This window comes from Oryzias latipes, chromosome 14 (genome assembly GCF_002234675.1).
Source record: "Oryzias latipes chromosome 14, ASM223467v1".
Lineage (NCBI taxonomy): Eukaryota > Metazoa > Chordata > Actinopteri > Beloniformes > Adrianichthyidae > Oryzias > Oryzias latipes.
The window spans coordinates 20,947,001-20,974,983 of NC_019872.2; the positions used below are offsets into that span (position 1 = coordinate 20,947,001).

The window sequence follows — 27,983 nt, forward strand, 5'->3', positions numbered from 1 at the left end:
CAGAGGGAATTGAAGCAATTTATTTGGAAAGTCAACAATAATTTAAAAAAACTGCATTTACCAAAAAAATATAATCACACTTTCTTTTCAAGTAAGTATTTTCTCAGGACCATTCAGATGGGAGGTGATCTTGCAATCAGCTGATCTAAACTGGATTGTGAGGCATTGATAAACAGGCGCGAAGAGGCGTGCTGGTGTTTTGAGTCCTACGCTCACTGGCAAAAAGCTGCTTGTGGGCAAAACAGTACAAAAACAGCACAGGTAAACAACCAAAGTATTTGATTCATGGACATTTTTTTTAAAGCAACTGTCCTTAAAAGGGAAGCATTTATAGTCATAGGAGCTCCCACACTCTGTCCCCCTTTCAGCTTTACAGGAGTTACCATGTTTATATGAACCTGTGCTTGGACTGATCAGCTGCTTCCACCTGCTTCAGGTTGTGATCTTGTTGCTCAACTCTATGGAGGGTTCCGGTGGGGGATGATGCTGCTCTTCTGAAAACACACACACAAAGACGATATGATTTAAACAAGACCAGAGGAGCAAACCTGTGGGTCAGAAGCAGCTCATTTCTGCTAAAGGTGGCGCCAAAGCTGCACATCAATGAACAGACCAGGTCCACAGAGGTCAGCTCAGATCCTGTAAGACAGGGGTGTCAAACTCATTTTCACCGAGGGCCACATCAGCACAGTGGCTGTGTTCAAAGGGCCAGACAAAACTTATAAATGTAACTAAATGTAATGACAAATAAATGTAACTACCCCTTAATTTTAAATTATCTCATTATTTATTTATTATAACTTTTTAAAGTGATAATTACAGTTGCATAAAAAACATATGTTTGCTTTTTACTCTAGCATGAATCCTTTTAAATTTGGTTCTGTCAGGTTACGTTATATGGACAGTGTTTAAGTCCTTATGTATAGTTGCCCAATCCGATATTTCAAGTCAGATTCCCCCTAGATATGAATAAATACACAACAATTTTTTATTTCATTTTAATAAATTAAAAGCTTTTATGCTCTTGCGGGCCACATAAAATGACATGGAGGGCCACATTTGGCCCCCGGGCTTTGAGTTTGACACATGTGCTGTAAGATATGTCTTATCTTTACTAGAGTAAATTATTTTTGGTCTTTGCCTTCCAGAAAGTTGAACTTGACCCTGTGTTATGGAAGTATGTGAGCAGATACATTTTCTTTGAGACAATGGGCTGAATCCATGACTTCTGTTCAGGCTTAAGGCTAAACACTCAACACACAGCATTGGCCTTAAAGCAAAAAACAAAACAAAAAAAACAAGGGGTCAGATGGGACAAATGTGCATTCAGAACTTCATTACCTTCAATCAAACACAGGACTGCTTTACTGTCTTCTGTGATGTACTTGGTGGTAAAGAGGAAAAAAGCTCCACCCAGGATCCCAATAAAAGGACACACCAGGAGGCTGACCTTCAAGCTGTGGAAGCTCCAGTTGAGATCATCAGGTTTAGATGAGCTTACAGCATCAGATATCTAGCAGAGAACAGGGAAAGCAGCATCGGCGATAAGATTCATGCTGTTTTCCAAATGTGTGATGTGAAAATATTATAATGTTTCTCACCACTCCTATCAGGTAAGGGCTCCCGGCATCTCCAAGGAGATGAGCGAAAGAAATCTGCAGGGCTTCAGCTGTAGCTCTTCTGGTTGGTACAACAACATACTGGAGGAGAAAGTAGAAGGTAAATCACTGATTGGTGCAAGGTTTCAGCTGAAATGTGGCGTATTTGAGTGTGAAAACTCACCAGCAGAATATCAGCCATGACAGCCCAGTTCAGAGAGAGCAGAAGTTCACCACAAAAAATGAATACCTGAAAAGAGACATTGAAGATCCAAATAATGTGGTAGATGTTGTCAAATACGTACTCACGGATTAGGCTTGACATAAATGGAAAAAGGAAGAAAAAAGGTGGAGGGCGCCATTTCTTACATAAGTGGCCGGAATGCTCGAGGCCGCCACAAAGATTATGATGAAAATGCATGGCACTGATCCCAGCATGCCCACTCCACAGATGAGCGGGTCAGCGTATGGCACCTTATCCCTGAACGTCCTGGACAGGGTGGTGCCTACAGCACCCCCGAGAATGCCCGTCGCCACGGTTACAGCACCAAAGATGTAACTGAAGGAATGCAAGATCAGAGGGAATGGGTTAAATCTGCTGTCATTAGAAGAGGTTAAATTGAAAGCCTGTGCTGCACCTGTCTGTGGAGTCGCAGGGCTCATTAGTGCAAGGTTGGTGGAGCCCCTGTGTGACACGAGCCCTGGACAGGAAAGTGGGAACCCAGAAAGCCAGGGCTCCGGTGAGGAAGGCCAGAGCTGTCACTCCCAGCGATGACCACACATAGCTTTTACTACAGAAAGAGGAAACAAAACAGTAAGAGCTTCATGACAAATGAAGCTGAAACATATCAACTTTTTACATGACTTAAAAATCATTCCATATGGCCTTGGGTAAACAAATTTACATTTGCTTAAATCAAAAGCTTCAAGTTTGCAAAATAAAAGATTTACATGTTCAGTGTAGTCTAAGAACAACATCTAGTTTACGATTTTATAAAACAGCAGCAGATGACTCAGAATAGACTGTTTTTTTTTGTTTGTTTGTTTACATAATCAGTTTCTCCTATTGATGCAGACAAACTTTGACCCTCTCTTCTTTCCACCGACACCGCAGTGGCATCTTAATCATCTCGTTTCACTGCTTTTCTGCCTTCAATATTCTGTTTGATATCACAGTACGCTTATTTTGTTGGACATATGCCAAACATTTGACAGTTGAAAAGTTTATGGAATCAACAATACATGAAGGGTTATACATGGGATTCTGTGTTTGGCTTTCCCACAGGTTGCAGTTTGACCTGACCTTATTTTTCCTTGGTTCTTTGAAATATTCCAGAGGTTGTTTTTTTTAGAAGGACCTTCACATTCTAAAACCCTGCTGACTTGTCCATGCTAGAGAGTTTAGCTTCAGCACTCTTATGATCTGCATCAATAAAGATTTTTGTTAATTATTAACTTTGAAACACTTTGTTTTCTGCTTAACTACCATTTTGAACATAATTAAATCGAAATATCCTTGTTCAACTGACTAACTGTAAGTGTCCAAGACATTTACACTAGGTAGAATTCAACTTTACGTTGACAAATTTACTTTAGATCCAGGTGTTTTATCAAAGTGAAGGTCTATTTCAATTCTCCACAATGTGTAAACTAGCTAAGCGATAAGGCAACCATTGTTGCCTTATATTAAAATAATATATTTTCTTATCTTTTCTTGCTTGCTTTCCCTCTACTTTGATTTGGAATTCCAATGTTTGTGTTAAAAATGTTAAATTAAATGAACACCTTTCTAATTGTCTGTATGTGTGTATTATTGTACTCGGACTACAGCTTGTGCCTGCTTATCTTACTTTTTTAGAAGGTACTTTATGTCTTCCAGGTAGGAGCTCTGTGCTACGACTCCTTCTCCATTGGTTTCTGCAGCACCTCTGGCTGGGTTGGGGCACAAGAAGATCATCATGATGAGTCCAATTACACCCATGATGGGAGTGATCTGAAGAGAAAGCACAAAGAAGATGGGAAATGTTGGCACAACCTTGATGTTTGAGTGGCAATGAGTGTCTCCTCACCCTAAGAGCCCAGTGCCAGTCACCTGTGAGATAAGCACTGCCTGCCCCTGCAATGTATCCAAGACCACTGGAAAACACAGAAACAGGACATTTATAAAAATATCTGGTCCACATAAAATGAAACTAACAGTTTTTTTGCACCATTTACACAGAAAATGTTGCTATTTGGCTTAGTGAGGAGAAACGTGATCACGTCCAAAGACGGATCTGGGTCTTTACCTTCCAACAGGGATGAAGATGTAGAAGATACAGATCATGATGCTCCGCTTACCCCCAGTAAAGAGGTCTCCTATGATTGTGGGAGCAATAGTAGAGTAGCTGGCCTCGCCAATGCCAACCAAACCCCTCAGCAGAGCCAGGAGCCAGAAATACTGAGAAGGGCAGAGAAGATGACTGGTTGGTCCAAACACCACACATTATTAGGGGAGGGGAACACTCTATTAGACACATAATGTATGTATTCTAGAAGCTTTCTGGAGATATTCTCTGGCACATAAACTCTTCAACATGCTTTTGACAGTCAGTATTTTGCAAAAAAAAATTGGTCAAAATGTATTTTTATTTATTGAGAGCCTTTTGAAAAATATTTTGAGCTTTTTTGTAAATTTTATTTTTTGGGAGGCCTTAAAAGTCACTGTTTTTCAAGTAAAAAATAAGATTAAATAAAAACATTTCTGTTATTTGAAAAAAATTAGCAGACACATTAGTGTTTGCTACATTGTTTACCATCACTCAGTTTGTGATGTGCCTTTAGTGCTTAAGTTTACTTAAACTTCTTCAGTAACTGTTTTAGCTGCCAAATTTCACATGTGCAAGTTTTCAGGAAGTGTAATTTTTCAAGATGCAACACAAATGCAACAGCCAAATGGTAAATGGTAAATGGCGTATACTTGTATAGCGCCTTTCTTCCTACAAGGACAAAGCGCTTTACAGTCACAGACCCATTCACCCAGTCACACACACATTCACACACTGATGGCGGCTCCGCTGCCAAACACAGGCGCCTGCCTACCACCAGAGGCAAGGTGGGGTTCAGTGTCTTGCCCAAGGACACTTCGACTCATGGGCGTGCAAGGCGGGAATCGAACCTGCAATCTTATGATCATGGGTCGACCGCCCTACCGCTGCACCACGGCCGCCCAGTGAATAGAATATCCTTGCATATTTATCATCTGCTTTACACAATTTAGCGGAGACAAATAAGAGAAAGCTGCAAAAAGCAAAAGTAGGAACCAGAACTTGTTGCTTGATACCTTCAAGCTAAAACTAAAGTCAAAAATCTAAAGTGTTCTAGATTTTAGCATTCCAAAATCTACAAATATCGAATCGTTGTTGAACGGAATCGTTACACCATCCAAGCATCCTTGTTTCTAGACCATAATCACAAGTAATACTAAATTTAATTGTGATGAGTCAAATAAAAATTTCCAATTTTCCTAAATCAAGCAAGTCTGTTAGAGCACCGTTCACACAAAAAAATCTGCTAGAAAATTACGTTTAAAAAATAGATTCATTAGAGATATCACTTAAAATAGGATGTTATAAAGATTTCATGTCTTAAAAAGTCTTTACATCTTACTGAAAAGTTTGTCGGGTGTAAGTTTTGCCTCATGTCAAGTGGTGATGTTTTGTGCTTTTTTCAGTGTGAAGTATCTGCCAGTTACAGACTGGCACATGTGCTGCAGATTTACCATCTTGTATCTTTTATGAATCAGATAATCTAGCCACAGGGGTTGCAAGCCAGTAACTTCTGTGCCGGTCCCAAGCCCGGATAAATAGAGAGGGTTGCGTCAGGAAGGGCATCCGGCGTAAAAATTGCCAAAATAACCATGCGAATCATCCACGAGAAAGATTTAGACATACCGGATCGGTCGAGGCCCGGGTTAACAACGACCGCCACCGATGCTGTTAACCTACAGGGTGTCGGTGGAAATTTGACTACTGTTGGTGGAAGAAAGAGGGGAGGCAGAAGGGTCCGTGGCCAGAGAGAGAAGGGAAAAGGCAGGAACATAGGTTTGAGAATAGGGACTCTTAACGTTGGCACAATGACAGGGAAAGGCAGAGAGCTGGCAGACATGATGGAGAGAAGGAAGGTAGATGTACTGTGTGTGCAGGAGACAAGGTGGAAGGGCAGCAAGGCACGTAGTATTGGAGGAGGATACAAACTGTTCTATCATGGTGTTGATAGGAAGAGAAACGGGGTAGGAGTGATTCTGAAGGGGGAGTTTGTAAACAGTGTTCTAGAGGTGAAAAGAGTCTCAGACAGGATGATGAGCCTAAAGTTAGAAATTGAAGGGGCGATGGTGAATGTAGTCAGTGGGTATGCGCCACAGGTTGGCTGTGAATTAGAAGTGAAGGAGAGATTCTGGAGTGAGTTGGATGAGGTCATAGAGAGTACCCCCAGAGGAGAGAGAGTTGTTATTGGAGCAGACTTTAATGGGCATGTTGGTGAGGGCAACAGAGGTGATGAGGAGGTGATGGGCAGGTTTGGTGTGAAGGAAAGGAATCTGGAGGGACAGATGGTGGTGGACTTTGCGAAGAGGATGGAAATGGCTGTAGTCAACACTTACTTCCAGAAGAGAGAGGAACATAGAGTGACATACAGAAGTGGAGGTAGGAGTACTCAGGTGGACTACATCCTATGTAGACGAGGTCATTTGAGAGAGGTTAATGACTGCAAAGTGGTGGTAGGAGAGAGTGTAGCCAGACAGCACCGCATGGTGGTGTGTAAGATGACTCTGGAGGTCAGGAAGAAGAAGAGAGGGAAAACAGAAAAGAAGACCAAGTGGTGGAAGCTACAGAATGAAGAAACTTGTGAGGAATTTAGGCAGAAGTTGAGACAGGCTCTGGGTGGTCAGGATGAGCTTCCAGATGACTGGGAAACTACAGCAGAGATTATCAGGGAAACAGGTAGGAAGGTGCTAGGTGTGTCATCTGGAAAGAGGAAAGACGGTAAAGAGACTTGGTGGTGGAATGAGGAAGTACAGGAATGCGTCCAGAGGAAGAGGTTGGCTAAAAGGAAGTGGGATGTAGAAAGGACTGAGGAAGGTAGACAGGAGTACAAGGAAGCGCAGCGTAGAGTGAAGAGAGAGGTGGCAAAGGCCAAACAGAAAGCTTACGATGAGCTATATGACAGGTTAGACACAAAGGAAGGAGATAAGGACTTGTTCAGGCTAGCCAGACAGAAAGACAGAGATGGGAAGGACGTGCAACAGATAAGGGTGATTAAGGACAGAGATGGAAAGGTGTTAACAACCCAGGAGAGTGTACAGAAAAGATGGAAGGAGTATTTTGAGGAGCTGATGAACGAGGAAAATGACAGGGAAAGAAGGGAGGAAGATGTGGTTGTTGTGGAGCAGGAAGTAGCAGAGATTGGAAAGGATGAGGTTAGGAAGGCTCTGAAAAGGATGAAGAGCGGAAAGGCCGTTGGTCCTGATGACGTACCTGTGGAGGTATGGAAGTGCCTAGGAGAGACAGCAGTGGAATTTCTAACAAGGTTGTTCAATAGGATTTTAGAGAGTGAGAAGATGCCTGAGGAATGGAGGAGAAGCGTTCTGGTCCCGATCTTTAAGAACAAGGGTGACACGCAGAACTGCAGCAACTATAGAGGAATAAAGTTGATGAGCCACACAATGAAGCTGTGGGAAAGAGTAGTGGAAGCCAGGCTTAGGAAGAAGGTGGAGATTTGTGAGCAGCAGTATGGTTTCATGCCCCGTAAGAGCACCACTGATGCCATTTTTGCTTTGAGAATGTTGATGGAAAAGTACAGAGAAGGTCAGAAGGAGCTGCATTGTGTGTTCGTAGATTTAGAGAAGGCGTATGACAGGGTGCCGAGGGAGGAGCTGTGGTACTGTATGAGGTCGTCTGGAGTGGCAGAGAAGTATGTCAGAGTAGTTCAGGACATGTATGAGAGAAGTATGACGGTGGTGAGATGTGCTGTAGGTCAGACAGAGGAGTTCAAGGTGGAGGTGGGACTACACCAAGGATCAGCTTTGAGTCCTTTTTTGTTTGCTATGCTGATGGACAGGCTGACAGACGAGGTAAGACAGGAATCTCCCTGGACAATGATGTTTGCGGATGACATTGTAATTTGCAGTGAGAGTAGAGAGCAGGTGGAGGAACAGCTAGAGAGGTGGAGGTTTGCTCTGGAAAGAAGAGGCATGAAGGTCAGTCGTAGTAAGACAGAATACATGTGTCTGAACGAGAGGGATCAAGGTAGAAGTGTTAGGTTACAGGGGACTGAGGTGAAGAAGGTGCAGGAGTTTAAGTACTTGGGGTCAACAGTTCAGTGTGATGGGGAGTGTGGAAAAGAGGTGAAGAGGCGAGTGCAGGCAGGTTGGAGCGGTTGGAGGAAAGTGTCAGGAGTGTTGTGTGACAGAAGAGTGCCAGCAAGACTCAAAGGAAAGGTGTACAAGACAGTGGTGAGACCAGCTCTGCTCTATGGGTTAGAGACGGTAGCAGTGAGACAGAGACAAGAGGCTGAGATGGAGGTAGCGGAGATGAAGATGTTGAGGTTCTCCTTAGGAGTGACCAGGTTAGACAGGATAAGGAACGAGTACATCAGAGGGACGGCTCATGTTGCCTGTGTTAGCGACAAAGTCAGAGAAGCCAGACTGAGATGGTTTGGACATGTTCAGAGGAGGGATAGTGGATATATTGGTAGAAGGATGTTGGAGATGGAGCTGCCTGGCAGGAGGGCAAGAGGACGGCCAAAGAGGAGATACATGGATGTCTTAACAGAGGACATGAAGTTGGCTAACGTTAGGGTAGAAGATGTTCATGATAGGGTGAGGTGGAAAAGGATGATTCGCTGTGGCGACCCCTGATGGGAAAAGCCGAAAGAGAAAGAAGATCTTTTATGAATCAGATAAAAGAAGGTCCCTTTGAATTTGTGTGATTATCTAACAGGAAAAAAGAAGAGCCTGTTTCTTTGAGTTGGTTTCTTCCTAAATCTATTTGCAGAAAATCTATTTACAGAAACTAAGATCTCTCAGAATGGTTATTACGCAGTCATCAGTCTGCTTTTTTTTCTTGCATTAAAAAAAAACAACAACACAAAAACTTCTTCATTTTTGTAATAAGTCCTGGAATATTGTTTGTCACTATGACCACACACCAAACACGAGGACATCCTGTTCACACTTACCGACTCTGTGACAAAAGAGCTGGCAGCTGCAGTCAGGAGCCACACACACAAACCACCGATCATGATGAATTTGCGGTTGTAGCGATCACCAAGGTAACCGAAGAGAGGTGCCAGGAGTAAGAAACTGCAGATAAAAACTGCACATGTATTGACACAGTTTTAATTCCCTTCACGTGGCAACTGATCATTCCATTTGCAGTCGACAGAGAAACAGGGTCAGTGGGCATGAAACCCAGCCAAAGCTTTCATATCAAAGAACAGATCTCTGCTGTGGTGCTTTCTCAACAGACTACAAGGCTCCCACTCTATGCTTGCAACACTTTTTTAATTAGTACAATAAAAAGGGAAACAAACTGTTGATTTGTATTTTATTTTCAGGAAGCAAAAACAACTTGTTTTCTTGAGTTGCATTACCTGTTTGCAGAAGTGCTGCTGTGCTGTCCCTTATTTTAAAGAAAGTTTGGATGTTCAAAAGAACACCTGGAAGACATGAGAAAGCACACGAGATGTAATAAAGAACAAGACAAGTTTGAAGAGTCTTGCAATGAAAAGTTCATACCAACCTGCTATTGTGTACCGCTCCATGTAGTTGAGTAGGTTGATGTAGCAAAGAACAGCCATGGTCACATAGGCCTGTCTGTTTGAAATAGGTGGATTCTGGGACTCAGGTGTTGTGAGTGAAGTAACACTGTTAACAAGAGCGCCGTACTGAAGCCCCGGGCTGGTGCTGAGGCTCCGGCGAGGTGCTGGGTTCTCCTTGGGTGCCTCCACTGATCCGTTTAGCTCCATGGTGAGCAGCTCTGTCTCCAAACACAGAATAGGTTTTTATGTGTCGCCTGTGGAGCGATGACTCTGCTGTTTGTTCTTTGTTCTTCACAAAATGAAAGAACAAATCAAGACAAGATACGGAATTTTTTTTTAGTGGTAACTGTTGAACATTTCTGTCTATCCTTTATCTTTTGATGCATCAGATGATTTAGTTGGTAAAAAAAAAAAACACCCACACAGCCATACTGGGAAATGGGGTTACTCATCTTTGGTTGAGAAAAAAAACTATGCAAAACTAAAAAATGAATTAACTCTTCGCACTCCTTTTCAGACAATAAATCAAGGTCTACATGACTATAGTTAATGATTGACTTATTTAATTAAGCAAATGGGGTTTGCGTGTGTCTTTATTTTTGTCTGTCTGTTTTTTATTTATTTATACATTTCATCATTTCTGTAATGAGTTTGATAAATCTGTGTGATTTTTTTTTTTACTATATTGACTGCAATTAGTGCTTAAAATAAAGAAAATCAATCAAATCAAATCCAAAAAGGTAAAAAAGGTCATGAGTCTACAACAAAACATGTAACTATAAAGGTGAAACTGTGGTATATCCATCCCTCCGTTTTCTAATCTCACTATATCCCTTTTGGGGTCACGGAGTTGCCAGAGCCTGTCCCGGCTACTGTTGGGTGAAGGCGGGGTACACCCTGGAAGGGTTGTCAGTCTGTCGCAGGAAAAACAATCGCTCCCACACACACTCACACACGTGCACATCTAGGGATACTTTTGAGTGACCAATTAACCTATATATATATAAAACCTAGAATAAAGCACGTTTTTGGACTGTAATATAAATCGGAAGGGCCAAAGGAAGACTGTACTTATAATGTTAAATCAACTAAACACAAAATACATTTAACTTAAAATTTGAAACATGCAACAATAACATTGTTAAAATGCAACTTGCAGCGTGCCGTTTTTTTCAATTACTACTGAGTAACTGAACTGTGGTACTGAATTGTTTGAACAACAGTCCTCTTGATTAAGAGGACTGTTGTTTGACACCTCAATGTGAAAAAGAAGCATTTCACACAGTTTCAAAATGTCATTTAAATGTTAAATTAAATCATGACCCCAGTAATTCATCGTTTATCTGGTAATGTCTTCTTCACTTTGACTCAATCAGTGCTGTGTTGTAATGCACCACAATCAACTTAGAGTTTCACCAAAGGAATGGCTGTTGGAGTTTCTGTTAAGCTTAGAAACACAAACCTACAGTTTGAAAAAAACACTACTTTTTTATTATAAATACCTCTTTCAGCTTTTAGTTTTTCATTTTTTCAGGACTTTTTTCACACAATACGTTGAAATGATCTTTCATTTTTTGCAGGAAATAATTTTTGATTGTTTATCTGCTCCTGCTGAATGTTCAGAATAGACCATTTGACTGAAAAAAGGCAAACTAAAGAAACGTGGACGTAAATTGAATCAATAAAAGTCAATAAAAGACTGTGTTTGTCTGACTGCTCAGGGCTGATAACACATGATGAAACTGTTGTATATTTCCTCCTCGTGTAAGACTTGTGAATTGCTCCATGATTAACCTTGTTTACTGGAAATAACCTAACACAGTTTGCAGCAAGGTTTGGTAAAAAATAATCATGGTGACACAAAAGGCAATTACACAACAGCTTTCACAAAACACAGAAGGAGAAGGAAGAGTTTGGTAAAAAACAAAAAAAAACACTGTTTTCTACAGCTCTACATATGCAAAGGTATTGCTAAAGGAGGGCAGTTTCACAAGCAAACAGTAACTGTCCTGCTTGTTGTGTAAAAAAAGCACCAGGGCAGTTAAAAAAAACTACAAAAAATGGTCAAGACTGCATCACAATGCCTTGGATTTTTGGCATGGCGCCCTCAGAAAAGGCCACTAAATTGATGCCCATGTTTCAGATTGTGTGCAGTGGTAACAGTGTGGCCATTGTGTGCAAAACAAATAAAATAAAACATTTCTCAAAACAACACTCACGCGCACATTTGCACTGGTCAAGAAAGCTTCTACTGCAAAACTCAAAGTCCTCTGCATTTTTATCAAACTCACCGTCACAGCAAATGATGTAATCAAAACACTCAGACGTGACCCTTCAACTCATCAAAGTGTCTTGAAATAAATTAGCAAGTAAAAGAGACTCACCCCGCTGTGCGTTTTCAGAGATGTTCAGTGCACATTTGGGCTTCTGTGGCTCAACGTGTCTGGAAGACCTGGGGAAGTGAGACGATGCTTCACCTCTAACTTGACTCAAGATATATTGGGTTAGCAGGAAGACCAGCCCACTCAGAGCCAGTCATATGTTCTTCATTTGTCTCCAACCAATGCTGCCAAATACCACTCACTCTGACAGCCTTTTGCTCATGCATGCATTCACCTTTGTTAACAGAACAGTCTGATAAGGTGAAACCGCTAAACTGATCTGAAAAAGATAAGCAGAGTTATATTTACTCATCTTGGTTTCAAATGCTGTGCTGTTAAGCATATGATAGGGGGTTTGAACCAGCAGTATATGTCTGATATTGTGTCACTTCAAGAAAAAGCAGAAGTAGCACTGCTCTTCTTTTTAATGCCCTGGAATTCAAGCCAGTGGTAATTACTGTTAATATGTAAACTTTTATCTGGAAAATGTAATTGACGTGCTATATTAGTGCTTTTCTGCAGCAACACTTTCAGTTTTAAAGCATTTAAAAAACACACTCCAATGAAAATGCTGTTTTTGGTGTTCTTCACTTTTCTGATGATGGAGAACATTAATAAAGAAAATTAACTTAAAACTGCATTTCTGAGGATTTTTTTTCTTTATAATTTTGAATCAGGAGCTTACAAATAAAATACTGTTTGTAGTGGATACCTCGGTGCTACGAGCTCCCTGCTCTGCTCCATTCTGATGTCTTAGATGCCATTTTTGTTGTACCGCCTATGCTAGCTTGGGATTGTGAGCCAGCAGGCAGAATGTGTAAAAAAAGGAAGATGGGAAGTTAAGGGCGGTTTACTCTACGCCAGTGCTTCTCAAATGGTGGGCCGCGCCCCCCCTGCGATGCCAGGGGGGCGTGCAGTAGTAGCGGTTTTAGGCACAGGTAATACGGGCAATTGCCCGGGGCGCAAAAGGGGGGCGGCGGTGACAGCGGCTCAGTGCTTGGAAAAAAATCTGCGCCGCTATTGTTTTCCTATTATCTGTCATATCAGTGTTTGTAACAGCCTGAAACCTGTGAATCACCGTCCCTAGGCAGCGCGCTCCTGTCTCCTGTTGGCTCGCGTGTGTGAGAATGAAAGGGGAGGAATAGTGGGCTCAGGCTGCGAGGTGGAACACGCTCAAGGAGCACTACCTCTGTTGCTCAACACCAGGATCATCGCATGCCTTTAGATTACTCAGCTCATGCTAATAATGTAATTCTTTATTAACTATTGTAGACATTTTAATGACGTGACTTTATTTTCCATAAATGTGTTCTTTGTCTGCCTGTCGTTTAGTTGGTGTCGGTATTTGACATAAAGACAGCAGGTAATGCAGGAAAACAGCTGCACTTTTTGAGATCATGGATAAACAATCCATAATTTAGAAAAAAAATCAGCACAATGTGTTTACCTGTTTCTTAAGACTAAAAATATTAAACATATTGGTGCTGTTAAAGTTTCAGATCAATTTACATTTCATATAATTTATTGATTGAATTATTTTTCTCAGCATCAAATGGTTCAGTTGGTCAAAACTGTTTCTAGTTTAAATAAGGAATGACAGATTTTTTTATTTCAGGCACTTTAAGCTTCTTTTCTGTTTTATATTATAACAGGGTTTCTGTGTGGCTAAAAAAACGGAATATTTGTTGAAAGTGGATTTATATTGATTTTTTTTTTGTTAATGTTAACATACAATTTTAGGTGTACTTACACAATTTTTATAGATACTAACCTAATATATTGTCACCGCGGCGAGTGTGTGTGTGGGGGGATGGGCAGGGGGGGCGCGAAATATTTTCTTTTTCCCAAGGGGGTCTTGCAATTAGTAATTAAGAAGCACTGCTCAACGCTAACAGTTCTGCCCACAACTCAGAATTTTTTTTCCAAGAAACTGCTGCCGCTCTGCAGAAACTATGTCCCAGAAAACGACACAGTTTATTTTTAATTTTTTTTGGTGGGCTAAAAACAGTAACAATATAGTTAAAAGAACACTTTTACAATAGATCAAAATGTTTACATTCAATTCGGTTTTATTTATATCGCCCAATATTACAACACAGTTGTCTCAACAGGCTTCATTAATTGTACTAAACATAAAATCAGTTGTAAAATACAATAGCTGATTTCTTCCCCTCAGCTGTAGGACTCTTAACTCTACAACCCTGCTGGTACAATCAATCACCTGGTCACTTTTATGAGTTTCACCTCATTTTACTTATTGAACAGGACACTTTTTTACACAAAAATGTATACAATCAGGGTTTCTGTTCCGTCATCTCTGTCTGCTTTTGATTTTTCAGTAAAAAAGACAAAATGCAACACTTAATTCTGGAAGGTTTCAGGTTCATTATGGAATTATTGTGTGAAATGATGAAAAAGATATTTGTAAGAAAGAAGCTGGACATTGAATATTGCCACAAAAAGCACATTTAAAGATAAATGAATAGACCAAATTGTAAAGTGGAGAAAAAAAATCAAAAAGTCTCTAGACTACTTAGGGTAGGTGGAACAACTTATTTGGTGACAGAATTGGTGTCTGAAACACTCTTTTGCTCTGCTGTAAAAATATGTTTTGTGATCTGACAAAAAAATTGTCCTTTATCTTTAAAAAATAAAATAAAGTGATTAAAGGTTTGCAGTAATAGCCTACATTCAAAGCACTGACCTTATAACTATGACAGGCACCATAAAATACCATTTCACCTGATCCCCAGATAAAAAAAGGAAAGTATAAAAGACTCTGCCTAGAGTTATTATGAGAGTAAGAGAGGTATTATTAGAGTTATTTATTATGTCTTTAAATAAATCTATTTAAAGAAAACTTATGGGTAAAGATAGAGATGCAAAAATTAAGAAAAGCATTGCAATTTGAAACCTAACTGTAGAAGTAAACAGCAGGGATCAGATACTTTAATAGAAAAAGCATTTTCCAGGAACGTCATATAAAAACGTTCTACTCTTTAAAGTTCCAAAATCATTGACAAAGTTACACTTTTATGACTCACTCCTTGATAATGTGATGCTGTAAAAACTGTGTTTAGCGAGCAAAATAGCTTTTTGAAAGGATGATGACTTGTAAATTATTAAAGAGAAGAGCTGAGCTGTGATTATGTAAGTTTATGTTTCCTATTTCGCCGAATTAAAGTCAGAGATTTATTTGTTTGTATGCAGGTCAGTGGTGGTGTTTTTGTCTAGAGCAGGCCAAGATTAATGTGACTAAAAGAAAAAGAAAACAGAAGCATTTCAGGTACAAAATAACTGTGCATCACAATGCAATGGTGTGGTCGCCTTTGCCAGGAAGGATTTAGGTCACAAAAAGTTTACCTCCTCTTCTCCTGGTTAGACATTAGTTTGAATGATTCAAGTGCAACTTGCAAGTGACAGCTTTTGCCTCCATACCAAAAAACACCAACCAGAACTGTAAAAAAAGTAGAAGTTTGGTTCTACATTTTTACTCTGTAACATTTTTGCCTTTGAAAAAGTATGTTTTCGATATGATCTCTTTTATTCGTTGCTTGCATTGTTTTGGTATCAACTAAATTTAATGGGATTTGTAGTAGGATGTTGTCTCAATGTCGTCATCTAGTGTCTTTTTTGAGTATTGCAATCCAAATGTAGCAGTTTGCGTTAGACATTTTTAACCATAGTTGCAAACATCTGAACATTTAAATTACGCAAAAGAGAATGATAGAGAACTTTATTGCTTGCACTAATCAAGTTATTTCCATCGCACCAAAACAAGTTATGACTTTTGATCCTACCGTTTCATAAATTGTTGAATTTTCCCTAAATTGTAGATTTGGGAGGCGGGGTTTCACCGCCCTCTCATGGTATGGCAACAGTACCGCAAAGATAACGACAATTGTCGCAAAAAAAAAGAAAAAAAAAAATCAACGAAGAAGAAACCGCAGCAGTAGCAGGAAAAGGCGGCGAAGAAGTGCAACGACGATAATGCTAAACTGAAAATAGAAAAGACTGGTTCCGTTAGGCGCACGTTAAATCAACGCGTTTACCTCGAAATATCACATTTGAACATTGGACCATTAATTAATTGAGCTATGACAGAGCCTCAGTCGGCGCTCTTACTCAGGAGACAGCTTGCAGGTAATAAAACATTTTTATCAACTGGTACTGTGGATAGGAAGCTAACGCTAGCCGTGTGATTAAAAAGCACGGTGCTGGCGGCGCAAACTGTTTTCTTGAACCTTCCAGAGGAACGTTGATGTCCTGTGACAAACATACTGCGGGATGTTTACAACAACAAGAATACCTATTATACACGTTATCACAAAAATCAAACAAATTCGCTTTGCATGAGACCCGTGTAAGTAACTGTGTCGGTTCTTGTTTGCCGCTGTCACAAGTCTCGAAGACTTTCGGCTAGAGCTTGGCGCTAGCTTCGATGACATGTGTTTACATGCAATTTTAGCAACACATGGAATTTGTATTTTCCAACACTCGTATTGATTCGGAGTATCATGTGTTGCTATTTGAAAACGAAGATAAAATGCCCAGCACTAGTCTTGATTTGTTATTTTCCCGGGCACGGGATTGTTAGCCACCTACATCTTCATGCTAACCGTTTTTGGCTTCAGCGTGCGAAGCTAACGAACGAAGCAAATGTTTATCTCGAATTACCTCAATTGGAGTTTTTTCGCATAGTCAGCTGCACAATAAATTTAACCCCTCTAATAATAACCCTTTTCTAAAAACAGCCGAACTCGGACCGTGTAACGTTTCTGGTTTGTTTTTACGACTTAAGGCTAAAAACACACACTTCTTGTGTACTAACTATACCTTTCTATTTGTATCACGTCTGGGCAGTATTTTAGGATTCTATCGTTGTGTATTTATTTTATGACTCACTGTTATTAAGATAGCAATATTTATTATGTACTACACACTTCATTGTATTATTTTCAGTGCTATTAATTATCTATTGTCTGTGTTGTTGTTGTTTTTTGTATTTTACTACTTTTATTATTATCTTGTTTTAATGGTAACAAAGCAATTTCCCCATTGTGGGATCAATCAAAGTTCTATTTATCCATCAATTCCAACAAATCAGTTACTCGTATGTAAACATCTCCATACATGGTCCACAAATCAAAACATAAAAGATTCATCCAACTTTGTTGTTATACAATGCAGCCTGATTCTTTTACTTAAATATATACAATCTGGATAATAAGTTGTCATTTGGCTTTTAAACCTGCATACTAGGGCTGCACGATATGAGGAAAACTCACGATATTAGTGAACAATATTGCGATGACGATATAACTTGTGATAAATGAACAACAACAAAAGCATTTCCATTTCACTGCAAAAGTTTAATTTAAATAAGAGTAAAAATACCTCAAAGTATTCCCCAATTACCCTCGTCTAATTTATGAGGGCAACATCTAACGTTAAGGCTCCATCTGATTGGTCAAATGCATAAAGGGATTTATTCAATATATTAAATCATTCAAGTTGCAACAAGATTGATTTAGCACATTTAAGGTTTACCATTTATTGCGATTTTCGCTGACTTTTGCGATATGGATATTGCACAGCTTGAAATCGTGATAACGATAAATTTGCGATTAATTGTGCAGGCCTAGTGCATGCCTTTTAACTGACAAACTTTTTTTTTAAGCTACAAAAATAAACCTGTTTTTGACATAAGATCTTCAAACAAACAAAAAACAGGCATTTTGGGTCTTTTAGTAGGTACAGCAAAGGGTGTTACTGCGCATGCCGTTGTGCAATGTTCACTTCGCAATTAAAGAACTTGGTTTTCGCATTGGAAAATGTACAGTGTTGATTTAGGCATTGCTATTGCTGTGCTTACTGGGATAGCTTATACTTTGATTTCAATTCGGAACAAGGTACAGGGGACTTTGTGGACATTTGTGAGCCAATGGCAGCTTTCTCTTGACTTTGGGTCAATTTCACAGTTTTGTGAAAGGTACAAGATAAACTAGGTCCCCAAACCCACCCCCTAAAAATTAAGGAAACCTGATGAAACGCGTTACATTCAACGTTGCAGACCCGAGTCTCAAACGTCACACGGTGATAAAAAAAAAGTTAATAAGCGCAGTAAGGAGCAGTCACAGGTTCAACCCCTTAATACAAAATAATAAACTGCTCTTGGCAGATGTAAAGCATGTAATAACATAAAATGAACCATCTACTTCTTTCTCTTTCGGCTTTTCCCATCAGGGGTCGCCACAGCGAATCATCCTTTTCCACCTCACTCTATCATGAACATCTTCTACCCTAACGTTAGCCAACTTCATGTCCTCTGTTAAGACATCCATATATCTCCTCTTTGGCCGTCCTCTTGCCCTCCGGCCAGGCAGCTCCATCTCCAACATCCTTCTACCAATATATCCACTATCCCTCCTCTGAACATGTCCAAACCATCTCAGTCTGGCTTCTCTGACTTTGTCGCTGACACAGGCAACATGAGCCGTCCCTCTGATGTACTCGTTCCTTATCCTGTCTAACCTGGTCACTCCTAAGGAGAACCTCAACATCTTCATCTCCGCTACCTCCATCTCAGCCTCTTGTCTCTGTCTCACTGCTACCGTCTCTAACCCATAGAGCAGAGCTGGTCTCACCACTGTCTTGTACACCTTTCCTTTGAGTCTTGCTGGCACTCTTCTGTCACACAACACTCCTGACACTTTCCTCCAACCGCTCCAACCTGCCTGCACTCGCCTCTTCACCTCTTTTCCACAATCCCCATCACACTGAACTGTTGACCCCAAGTACTTAAACTCCTGCACCTTCTTCACCTCAGCCCCCTGTAACCTAACGCTTCTACCTTGATCCCTCTCGTTCAGACACATGTATTCTGTCTTACTACGACTGACCTTCATGCCTCTTCTTTGAACCATGAAATGAACCATCTACTAAAAAATATAAAAAATTGTGGAATCTCTTGTCCTTTGACAAATTAATGGTGTAAAGTGGACAGACAGGGATCATGTGGTATCTAAAAAGACAAAAAAACGGCTATATATGTATCTGTGGTTACCAACTTTTCCCAGTTTTTTTCTTTCCGTAATACAAAGGCGAAAAATATTAATTACTTGCTTAACTTTAGGTCTATTGGGCTATTTTATTTATTTCTGTGTTCAGAATTGGAAACTCTAACCTTTATGGTCACCAACCTTTTTCTCTGGACCATAGAAAATCGTGGCTTGTGGTCCCTACTTTTAGACTTTATCGTGCTTAATGAAGCAGGGCTCGACATAGCCATTTGTCCGCTGGCCCGGTCCTGTTTTTCGAGCAGTACGGACCACAAGACTTTATTTTTTACTTGTCCGCTCGGGCCACTAAAATATCTAACAATTAATACATTTTTCACCTTTTACAATAAAGTATATTTTGCGAAAACGTGTAGATTTACCTCGTCTTTATAATTCACTTTTTCTGCTAGTCCTGTGTTCAGACTTCAAGGGTTTCTATGGGAAACCTTTTATCACTCTTCTCCTCCTCTCCCGCCTGCGCGTGCGGCTGTCACTGCCGAGCACCACGCGGCACGCGCTCACTCAATTTTTTTTTCAAACTTTATTGAATGTAACAATTCAATACTAAACAATGTTAAACAGCAACAACGAAGGAACAAGCCAGTGGGTTATTATTACATTTTAGGCAGATATATTTAAACTGACACACATATCAGCGCGCGCCCCCTGGTGGTTTTTCACCGCGATGATCATAAATCCAACACCGTCACTGAAGAGAGACTGAAGCATGTCAGAGATGTGGAAGACATGGCAGGAATAGATAGGAATATGTTAGTAGTTATTAATTAGTAGTATGGACAGCAAGATATTTAATGAATGCATTGAAGATGAAACTGTATGCACTAAGCTTTAAGCTGAATGTCAAAGAATCAAAGGCAACTCAAAATACCTGAATCTCAGACTCAAATGGAGTATAAGGTCAAACTACTTAATTTTGTATTCCTTTACAACACTGTAAGCAGTAAGTATTTCTAGTTAGCTGAATGATCTCAGTAATTTAATTGTATTTAATTTTTCAATTATTTAATTTAATTAGGTAACTAAAGTAACTAAAAAGTAAATGTAACTTTGCAACAGTAACAAAAAGCAGAACCTTAAGGCAGTCAGGGCAAAAAAGTCAATAAAACTTCTTAACTATTGATTAGGAACAAATGTGAAATAGCAGTGATTAGAAGCAACATGAAAACTTCTTAACTAGTGTTAACTACTACACTGCAGTGTTCTCTTCAAAACATCTGAAACAGACTAGAGCAGATTTAAGTTTGATATGCTCTATTTTTAGTCATTGAAAAGTGTATAAATAAGTGCTAGATGTCACCAGAATGCACCAAATTGCACCATATTAAAATTTTCCGGGGGGGCATGCCCCCGGACCCTCCTAAAGTTGCAAGCACCTGCGGAGCGGCGGGTCTCGCTGTGCGCGGTGTCGGGCCAGTAACTTTCAAAAACTACTGGCCCTGTGGGCCAGTGCAAATTTCTGGGCTATGTCAACCCCTGTGAAGGTGTTTTGATATTCATTTATTTGGTTGTTTGAGCCTCGTGTGGCTTTCGCAGGTTCGGATGATTGAAGGACACCAGAGATCTAATGTGCAAAAGGAAAATAAAGAAATCACATAAGAGTGTGCATGAAAGTTAAAACCTTTGCAAAGGGAGATATTTCAGATGCATCAGACACCACCAGGTCAGAAAGCGACACTGTCATCTGCTCCCTCTCTGCTTGCAAAGCAGACAGGTTTTTTATTATCCAACAGAGCAACATGTAAACATGTAAAATACGTCATTAGGTAGATCTTCCCACCAGTCAACAATGATCGTGTCCTTATTTCCACTCTGCAATCCACAGATGCCTCATAAATAACTTAGCACAGACAAGAAAACACAGACAACTTTGTGCTTTAGCTCAGTACTCCTAATCTGGTGATGCATGCCAGTCCTGCTCAATTTACAGCAAGCGAGCACAGGTGTTATTACAAAACACACACTGTTCATGGATATATATGGAACCAAATAAATGCATAGTCAAAAGTATAATCACAACCTGATTACAATACCCACTAAGGTATTGTTATAAGTGCTTTTAAAAATATGTTTAGTGCACACAACACACATCGCTTAATGTGGTTCATCTTCAGCAAATTGGAATTGACCCAACTTGGTATAAGCTAGCTTGTGATTGGACATCTTTTTGTTGGCATCACGTGTACATTAAAGGCAAAGATAGTAGAGACACAACAGGAAGAAAAACTGACAGTTTACCAGACAGTTTACTTAACTACTTGGTTGATTTTATACCTTTTTTTCTAACATATTCTTCTTCATGTCTTGTAGTTTTCAAACTGTACTGCTGTTTCTCAATCGATTCTTTTTTTTTTTCTGTATCTAATATCTTCCCCTAGTCATTTGTTTTCTTAATAACCCCTAACGTGTCTCTGTAAAGTCATTTCCTGTAACAGAAAAACCTTCATGTCATTTGTTGCCAACACATTATGTTTTAAAAAGTATGTAAGTAAAAATGTGCGCCTCTTTAATTCTTTTATATTAAGATGATGGTTTTAAGATGCGGGAAAAATGACTGATTATGTGGCTAAATGGTAACAATTTTCTAAGCAAAGTAGAGCATTTTTAGTCTCTGCCTTAACTTTATCAATATTTTTACCTTCGTTGATATTGCCTAGATGTCTCCCAGGCTATGTACTTTTATGCTTAGCAGCAAATCCTAAGAGTCCTGTGTGAGAAAATGTATAGCTACCTTAGGGCAGCACGATATGAGGAAAACTCGCAATATGCGATATTGGTGATTAATATTGCGATAACGATATGATTCGCGGTAAATAAACAAATAGCAAAACAACCAAAAACATCATTTCCATTTCACTGCAACAGTTTAAAAGTTATACTCCAAATGACCGTCGTCGACATAGGAGGCAAACATCAAACATAAAAGGGCTCATCTGATTGATCAACAACGTAAACGGGTCCTTCCGATTGGTTAAATGCATAAAGGGATTTATTTCATTTGTTCAATATTTCAAGCTGCCATGAGATTGTTTTAGCACATTTAAGGTAACCATTTATTGCGATTTTTGCCGTCTTTTGCAGTTTGCATATTGCACAGCTTAATGTTGCGATAACGATAAATTTGTGGTATATTGTGCAGGCCTAAGCTACCTACTTGTGATTTACAATGTGCTTCAAATATAATCTGGCAAATGATGACTTGTTCTTGAGGAAATTCTTTTCTTTACCAAAACTTTTTTTTTTTTATGGGAGTGGTTACACCTGCACACTAAATAGAACATTTTTCAACATCATATCCGCTTGTGCCAAACACAAATTGCGAAAGACGGCGTAAACCACAATAAATGGTTACCTTAAATAATTACAGACGTGCACCAACAGAGAGAGGTTTTTAAAAAGCCCAAACACACACTACATACATTGTTCTAAATTGTTGTCCATATAAGTTTTGGACAGTACTACCAGTAATATGGATAGTTGTTCTTGGGTGTCTTTCCCTGACATACAAGTTCTTAACCCGTCTCCTATTGAGAAAACTTAAGTTATGTTGACTTTTATTACATGAAACTGTTGCGGAGAAATGGAAATGATGTATGAGTTGTTTTGCTATTTGTTCATGTATTGCAATTCATATAAATTGCAATTCATATTAGCTCATGCTGGTTTGCGGCGCCTTCCGTCCGTGAAACCAGGGTTCGACTCCGGGCTGCTCCCTGTTCCCTTCTCTACCCCTGTGCCGGTTCCAAGCCCGGTTTGAGCCCGGTTAACAACAACAAAAAATTATCTGTTAAACAGTTTCCATTAAATCCTAATTATGAGAAGAAACACAAATTAACTCACACGATAAGTCATCCAAAAACATGGCGAGGGATGAGAACAGTACTTTGATTTACAGCAAATACATTGTAGCAAACGTCTTATTCAGGCTGTGAAGCGGCGAGCTCCTTACACGTGGGAGTGGCTACGGATGAAGCCATTTTGGGAGATGGTGGTTGGTGATTTTACAGAGGAGGTGTGATTCCAACAATTTCTTGACGCGCTCAACTTTTGATGAGCTGTGTGGCGCTGTGGGTCCTCTTGTGGCGCCCGCTGTGGATTGCCCAAGGTTGTTAGTCACATGACTCATTTAATTTGAAAAAAGTTTTTATCGTTGGAATTTTATGAAAAATGTCAATTACGATGTGACTCAAAAACTGCCTCCTCCAAGCGCAAAAACCTTTTTTAATATAAATGGGCCTTTTTTCTTTTTATTTTAATTGTGTAATTCGTGTTTCCATTAGAAGAATTTATTATCCAAATCCTATTTATGCAATTTCATTGTCAATGGAAATGCAGTCTTTATCATTTTTGGATCAGAATCTGACAATGCCCAAATTTCTGCTTTCTATTTAGATCTGCTAGAACACTGGCTCTTATTAACTTCTGGGAATGCTTCATGACTTTTGGTATTTAGTATGCTCGTCCTGTTTGATTTCACCCCAACATCTCAGTCTCATCTCAGAGTCCACATGGCAACCTTGAGAATTCCCAACTATGGAGTCCTGATTCATTTGATCATTATCTTTATTTGCATTAGTGCCATTTTGGTTTTAAATTAGAATCATTTGTATCTTTTGTCATTTCAAATACTTAAGTAAAAAAAAAGCAGTGCTTAGATTTTTTATTTTTTTTTATTTCGGTCATGTGAATTTTCTTCTTTAGTGTTTTGCTATTGCTTAAATGCTGCTTTTTTAGTCTCTGTAAAGCCCCCTGAACTGCTTCTGTGTATGAAAGGTGCTTTCCAAATAAAGCCACCTTTTGCTGGTTGGGGGGTTTTGGCTGAAAAGATATTTCACAGGGGGTACATTGTTGAAAAGGTTAAGAACCAGTGTGCTAAATGGTTTCAGACATTCCTCAGGGGAAAGTCATGAGTGTTTTAGACTGTTTTTCATTTGGCTCCGTAATTAGGTCTTCTTGGCACCTTGATTCTAAACTATTTCTTGGAGACTAGATTGCCGTATATATTTTTTATTCAAATGTTAGTTGTTTTTATTTGTCACATTCTACAACATCAAGACAAATGAATAGGTAATAAATATTTGAGAAATAAGGGGAAAAACTGTACTAGATGGATCACAATGCACCACCTTTTTGATTATCCTGTAATGTTGATTATCTATTTGGGTGCAAATGCATAATCGGCATGAGTGCAATCGCCATAGCTGCTAAACTGCAGGCGTAGTCACAGGTTTCACCACAAGACCTGTGTCTTTTTACTCAACCACAAAGAATGCTTCCACAGAAAACACAATCCTCTTTTGGAATAGCACAGTATGACTTTAGAAAGCATTGTGAAGCTGTTAACCAAACGGTTTTGTTTTTTCTTGTTTGTCTTTAAATCTAGAGCTGAACAAAAACCCGGTGGAGGGATTTTCTGCTGGCCTGATTGAGGACAGCGATCTTTACAGATGGGAGGTTCTTATTATTGGGCCTCCAGACACACTGTAGTAAGTTTGACTGAGACCCTCATTATATTCAATGGATAATCTGGTCAAATGTTCCACCAACATTGTGATCATTTTTCTTGCTTTTTATTTTACTGTTCACAGTGAAGGTGGTGTGTTTAAAGCTCATCTGACATTTCCCAAAGATTACCCCCTCAGGCCACCAAAAATGAAGTTTATCACAGACATTTGGCACCCTAATGGTAGGTCCTGTTACACAATGCTGTGGTTTGAGATAACTTTTTTGTATAGATTTAAAGTGCGTGAACACATTACTTTTTTGTATAGATTTAAAGTGCGTGAACACATTTAAGTTTTTGCTGTTCATAATGTAAAAAAAAATTAAATTGATTTAGCAAAGAACTGTGTTAATTTAGTGAAATGTTTCTCTTGCCAGTGTCCATGAGCTTCATAATGTATAGTGGTTATTAATGCATATTTAGGCCACTGAAGGAGCAAAATCATGAGCTGGCTGTTCTATAATTGTCAACATCTTTTTTCTCCTCTCTGTTTCAGTTGACAAGAATGGAGACGTATGTATTTCTATTTTGCATGAACCGGGAGAGGATAAGTATGGCTATGAGAAACCAGAGGAGAGATGGCTGCCCATCCACACAGTGGAAACCATCATGATTAGTGTTATCTCTATGCTGGCAGACCCAAACGGGGACTCGCCAGCTAATGTGGACGCTGCAGTAAGTGTGTCCGAATGTGCATGTCTGTTGATAACATCTACCCTGTGAATGCTTTTAGTTCATAGAACTGCTACGCATTACATTTTGAAAGTAGCTATTTATCTAATATGATGATGATAATGTGATGATTAGTAGAAATATTCAAATGAGCCTTTTTATGCAGAGGCTCCAGAATGAGGACTAAACAAAACTGTCACCCACGAAAGAGGGTTTTTAATAAAACCGGGGGGTGAACACTAAAGCTGTCTGCATTTTTGTCATCTGTAATCTGTATTTAAGCCTGTTACACTGGTTCTCATTACTAATTATATAAAATGAATCAATAAACTAAGATTAGATGGAATCATTCTAAAATCAGAATAAGATGGAAAAAGCATTTGTAATCAACATGTTTATTGTATTTTCTCCCAACAGAAAGAGTGGAGGGAAGACAGACACGGTGCATTCAAAAGGAAAGTTGCCCGTTGTGTACGAAAAAGCCAAGAAACTGCATTTGAGTGATCTTTAGCAAGGATTTAGTTCATGTTTTCAGGGCAAGTATACATTTTTGTTGGTATTATTTAGAAGATCATCCGATAAAAGACTGGTAAACATGCACGTTTTTCTAGAAAAGGGTTCAGGATCTAAATGTTGGTTGAAGTTTAGACTTTCCTCTGCATCAATACAACAGTGACTCTTGTTAAACAACTGTAGAAAGCCTTTTCCCAGTTTTAAGCACAGCAGCCTCTGTAATAATCATGTGTTCTCACAAAAACAAAGACGTATGAGGAGTGGAGGCATCAGAATGGAGCAGAGCAGGGAGCTTGTGTCTTGTTACAGTAATTTGTACACATTTACGAGCTTTTATCATCTGCATTTTTTTGTGTGCTCCTGATTCACAACTATTTGAATACATACTCAGAAATGCAAATGTAATATTAATTCCCCTTTTGTATGACCTCCATTATGAGAAAAATGCCTCACGAACAGTTATAAAATCACTAAAAACACCATTTTCATCGGAGTGGGTCTCTAACTTGTAAGGCTAAAGTTCATCTTCAATCTTTGTAAAATATCTGCTCTTGTTTTTTTCTCAACTTTGCTAGCTTGGATTTTTCAGTTTAGCGGTCAGCACAACGACTTTAATAAAGTAGTGGATGGATTTTCTGCATGTGACCGAGCGACTTGACGTGATCAAGAATGAGTCGGGTGTAGTAGAGGGAATCCAGGAGTTTTCCAAAATAAAACTTCCTTCAGAATCAGAAAACGCGGGTCATTGTTTTATTTGTTTATTTTCTTCTGTGGCCGAGTAACAACCGCCTGGAAGTTGTGGACCACTGTGACATGACAATTGTTTTGTTTTTTTTCGGCCAAAATACAACAATTATATAAAAGACCACCGGGAACGCTTTGAAAATAGATGAAAAGATGATGGGAGTGGGTCTTTTAAAGCTTCTTTGGGGTAGGCAAGATCAGGGCGTGGCAATGTGACATCATCAGAAGTTTAAATACAACTTTAACGTCTTTTTGTGTATGTATTTTTTATAAAAACATTGATTTCAGTGACTAATATTTCATACTTGTTGACTTAACATTTTGCTCATTTAACCCTTAGTCATGTGAATGATATTTCTGCCACTGAACTAGTTTGTTTTGCTACTTCATATGTTTTTGTGCTTTCTCTCAGGTCTCCTATTGAAATCACAATGGCACTGTTTCCTGCACTCTTCTATCGTGTCGCCAGGCTTGTCTTTTTTGGAGGGAACAGACTGGCTACTGCAGGCTGCAACATTATCCTTCAGTGACTAGCAAGGCTGACAGAAAATCACCAAGCAAGTGCCAACTTTAAAAAAAAAAATTTAAATAAACAAATGCCCAGAGGATGTTAACATATTCTTCGAGTCTATGAACCGCTTCTACTTTCAGGAAGATATTGTAAAGACATGTATATAGCCAACCTAAGCCGGATAATATATACCCTCCCTTCCATTCATCAAGACATTTAGACCAAATATATAGTACTGGTTGGGATAGATTTATTTTTGTGTTTCTCTTCTTTCAACTCCAGCATGTATTAGCTGTCTTTAGTTTGTTTCCATTGGAGGTTTTAAAGAGAATAAATCACGATGCTGTTGGAGGAAAAACCACCAGTGAAGATCTCATCTTGTTCATTGAAGACGCGAGCGACATCCCTGAGGAACACCACCATATTCGGCTCTCGCGGGTTCTCCCTCTGTCTAACACACTCCCAGTACTTACATTTTATACACGAACCAGTATGGTTTCCTGATCACCAAGTCTTTCCATCCTGTTAAGTTGACTCAAGAAGAAGAAGAAGGAGATGCCCATGGACGATATGTGCATGCCAAATTTAGCTTGTTTTTAAAAGTGCCTCCTAATAAAAATGCTTGGCCAGTTCCCCCCCAAATTAAACAAGTATTTAAAATTGTTTGCTTTGAAAAACATGCAAAATTATCAACCATAATAGTATGAATTTCTACATTAATGATGACACAGAAAACGTCATTTGGGTATTGGTAACAATGTTGCAGTAGCAATAACCCACTTAGGAAAAATTGTATGTGGTAATATTTGATATCCTGCTACGATTGGAGTCTAGGTTTTCCTTTATTTTTAGTAGCTCCGTTTTTCCTTGTCTGTTCATTATAGGAAGTGTTATGCATGCGGTTTTTTTAACCTAATTTGTTTTATTTGATCACATTTTGCAATTGTTTTTTTGTGTGCGCGTGCGTTCTTATTTTTTTTTTTTTAACATTCTCTATTTTCATTTCTGATCCCATGATTCTGCCCCCCCCCCCCTGCTAATGCAGTGTTTGCCTAATGTACAAAGAGAAAATACAGTGTATATTTTTGTGTCATGAAAGCTGTCGTCTGTAGTGTACTCTTCTAAAACATGACGTTTTTTTTAAATCAAACTTTTGTAGTATTTACTTGTAGTACTGTTCGGATA

General features: G+C 39.2%; 2 protein-coding genes across 2 annotated transcripts; one reads left to right on the top strand and one right to left on the bottom strand.

Moving 5' to 3' along the window:
• On the bottom strand, positions 1-15,677 carry LOC101168888 (protein spinster homolog 3). Its single transcript, XM_011483747.2, has 14 exons — positions 15,577-15,677; positions 11,780-11,847; positions 9,377-9,613; positions 9,228-9,293; positions 8,814-8,950; positions 3,887-4,038; positions 3,668-3,734; positions 3,449-3,591; positions 2,237-2,389; positions 1,968-2,157; positions 1,783-1,848; positions 1,602-1,700; positions 1,342-1,513; positions 1-494 (listed from the first exon to the last, which is right to left on the bottom strand). Exons 1-14 carry the CDS (start codon positions 15,582-15,584, stop codon positions 433-435), a joined length of 1,620 nt encoding a protein of 539 aa, XP_011482049.2. The 5' UTR covers positions 15,585-15,677; the 3' UTR covers positions 1-432.
• ube2g1 (ubiquitin conjugating enzyme E2 G1) lies at positions 15,626-27,948 on the top strand. The gene is made up of 6 exons (XM_004076613.4): positions 15,626-15,919; positions 24,239-24,341; positions 24,444-24,541; positions 24,855-25,033; positions 25,448-25,566; positions 26,700-27,948. The coding sequence occupies exons 1-5, from the start codon at positions 15,874-15,876 to the stop codon at positions 25,532-25,534; spliced, it is 513 nt and encodes a 170-aa protein (XP_004076661.1). The 5' UTR covers positions 15,626-15,873; the 3' UTR covers positions 25,535-25,566; positions 26,700-27,948.
• Positions 27,949-27,983: the final 35 nt, after the last annotated feature.

Bases quoted from the DNA above. Each gene is read 5' to 3' on its own strand.
- LOC101168888 (XM_011483747.2), bottom strand. The intron at 9,294-9,376 runs GTTGGTATGAAC...CATGTCTTCCAG, and splicing joins GGAGCGGTACACAATAGCAG to GTGTTCTTTTGAACATCCAA. The intron at 1,701-1,782 runs GTGAGTTTTCAC...TTTCTCCTCCAG, and splicing joins TCATGGCTGATATTCTGCTG to TATGTTGTTGTACCAACCAG.
- ube2g1 (XM_004076613.4), top strand. From the start codon at position 15,874: ATGACAGAGCCTCAGTCGGCGCTCTTACTCAGGAGACAGCTTGCAG. The intron at 15,920-24,238 runs GTAATAAAACAT...CTTTAAATCTAG, and splicing joins ACTCAGGAGACAGCTTGCAG to AGCTGAACAAAAACCCGGTG. The intron at 24,542-24,854 runs GTAGGTCCTGTT...TCTCTGTTTCAG, and splicing joins AGACATTTGGCACCCTAATG to TTGACAAGAATGGAGACGTA.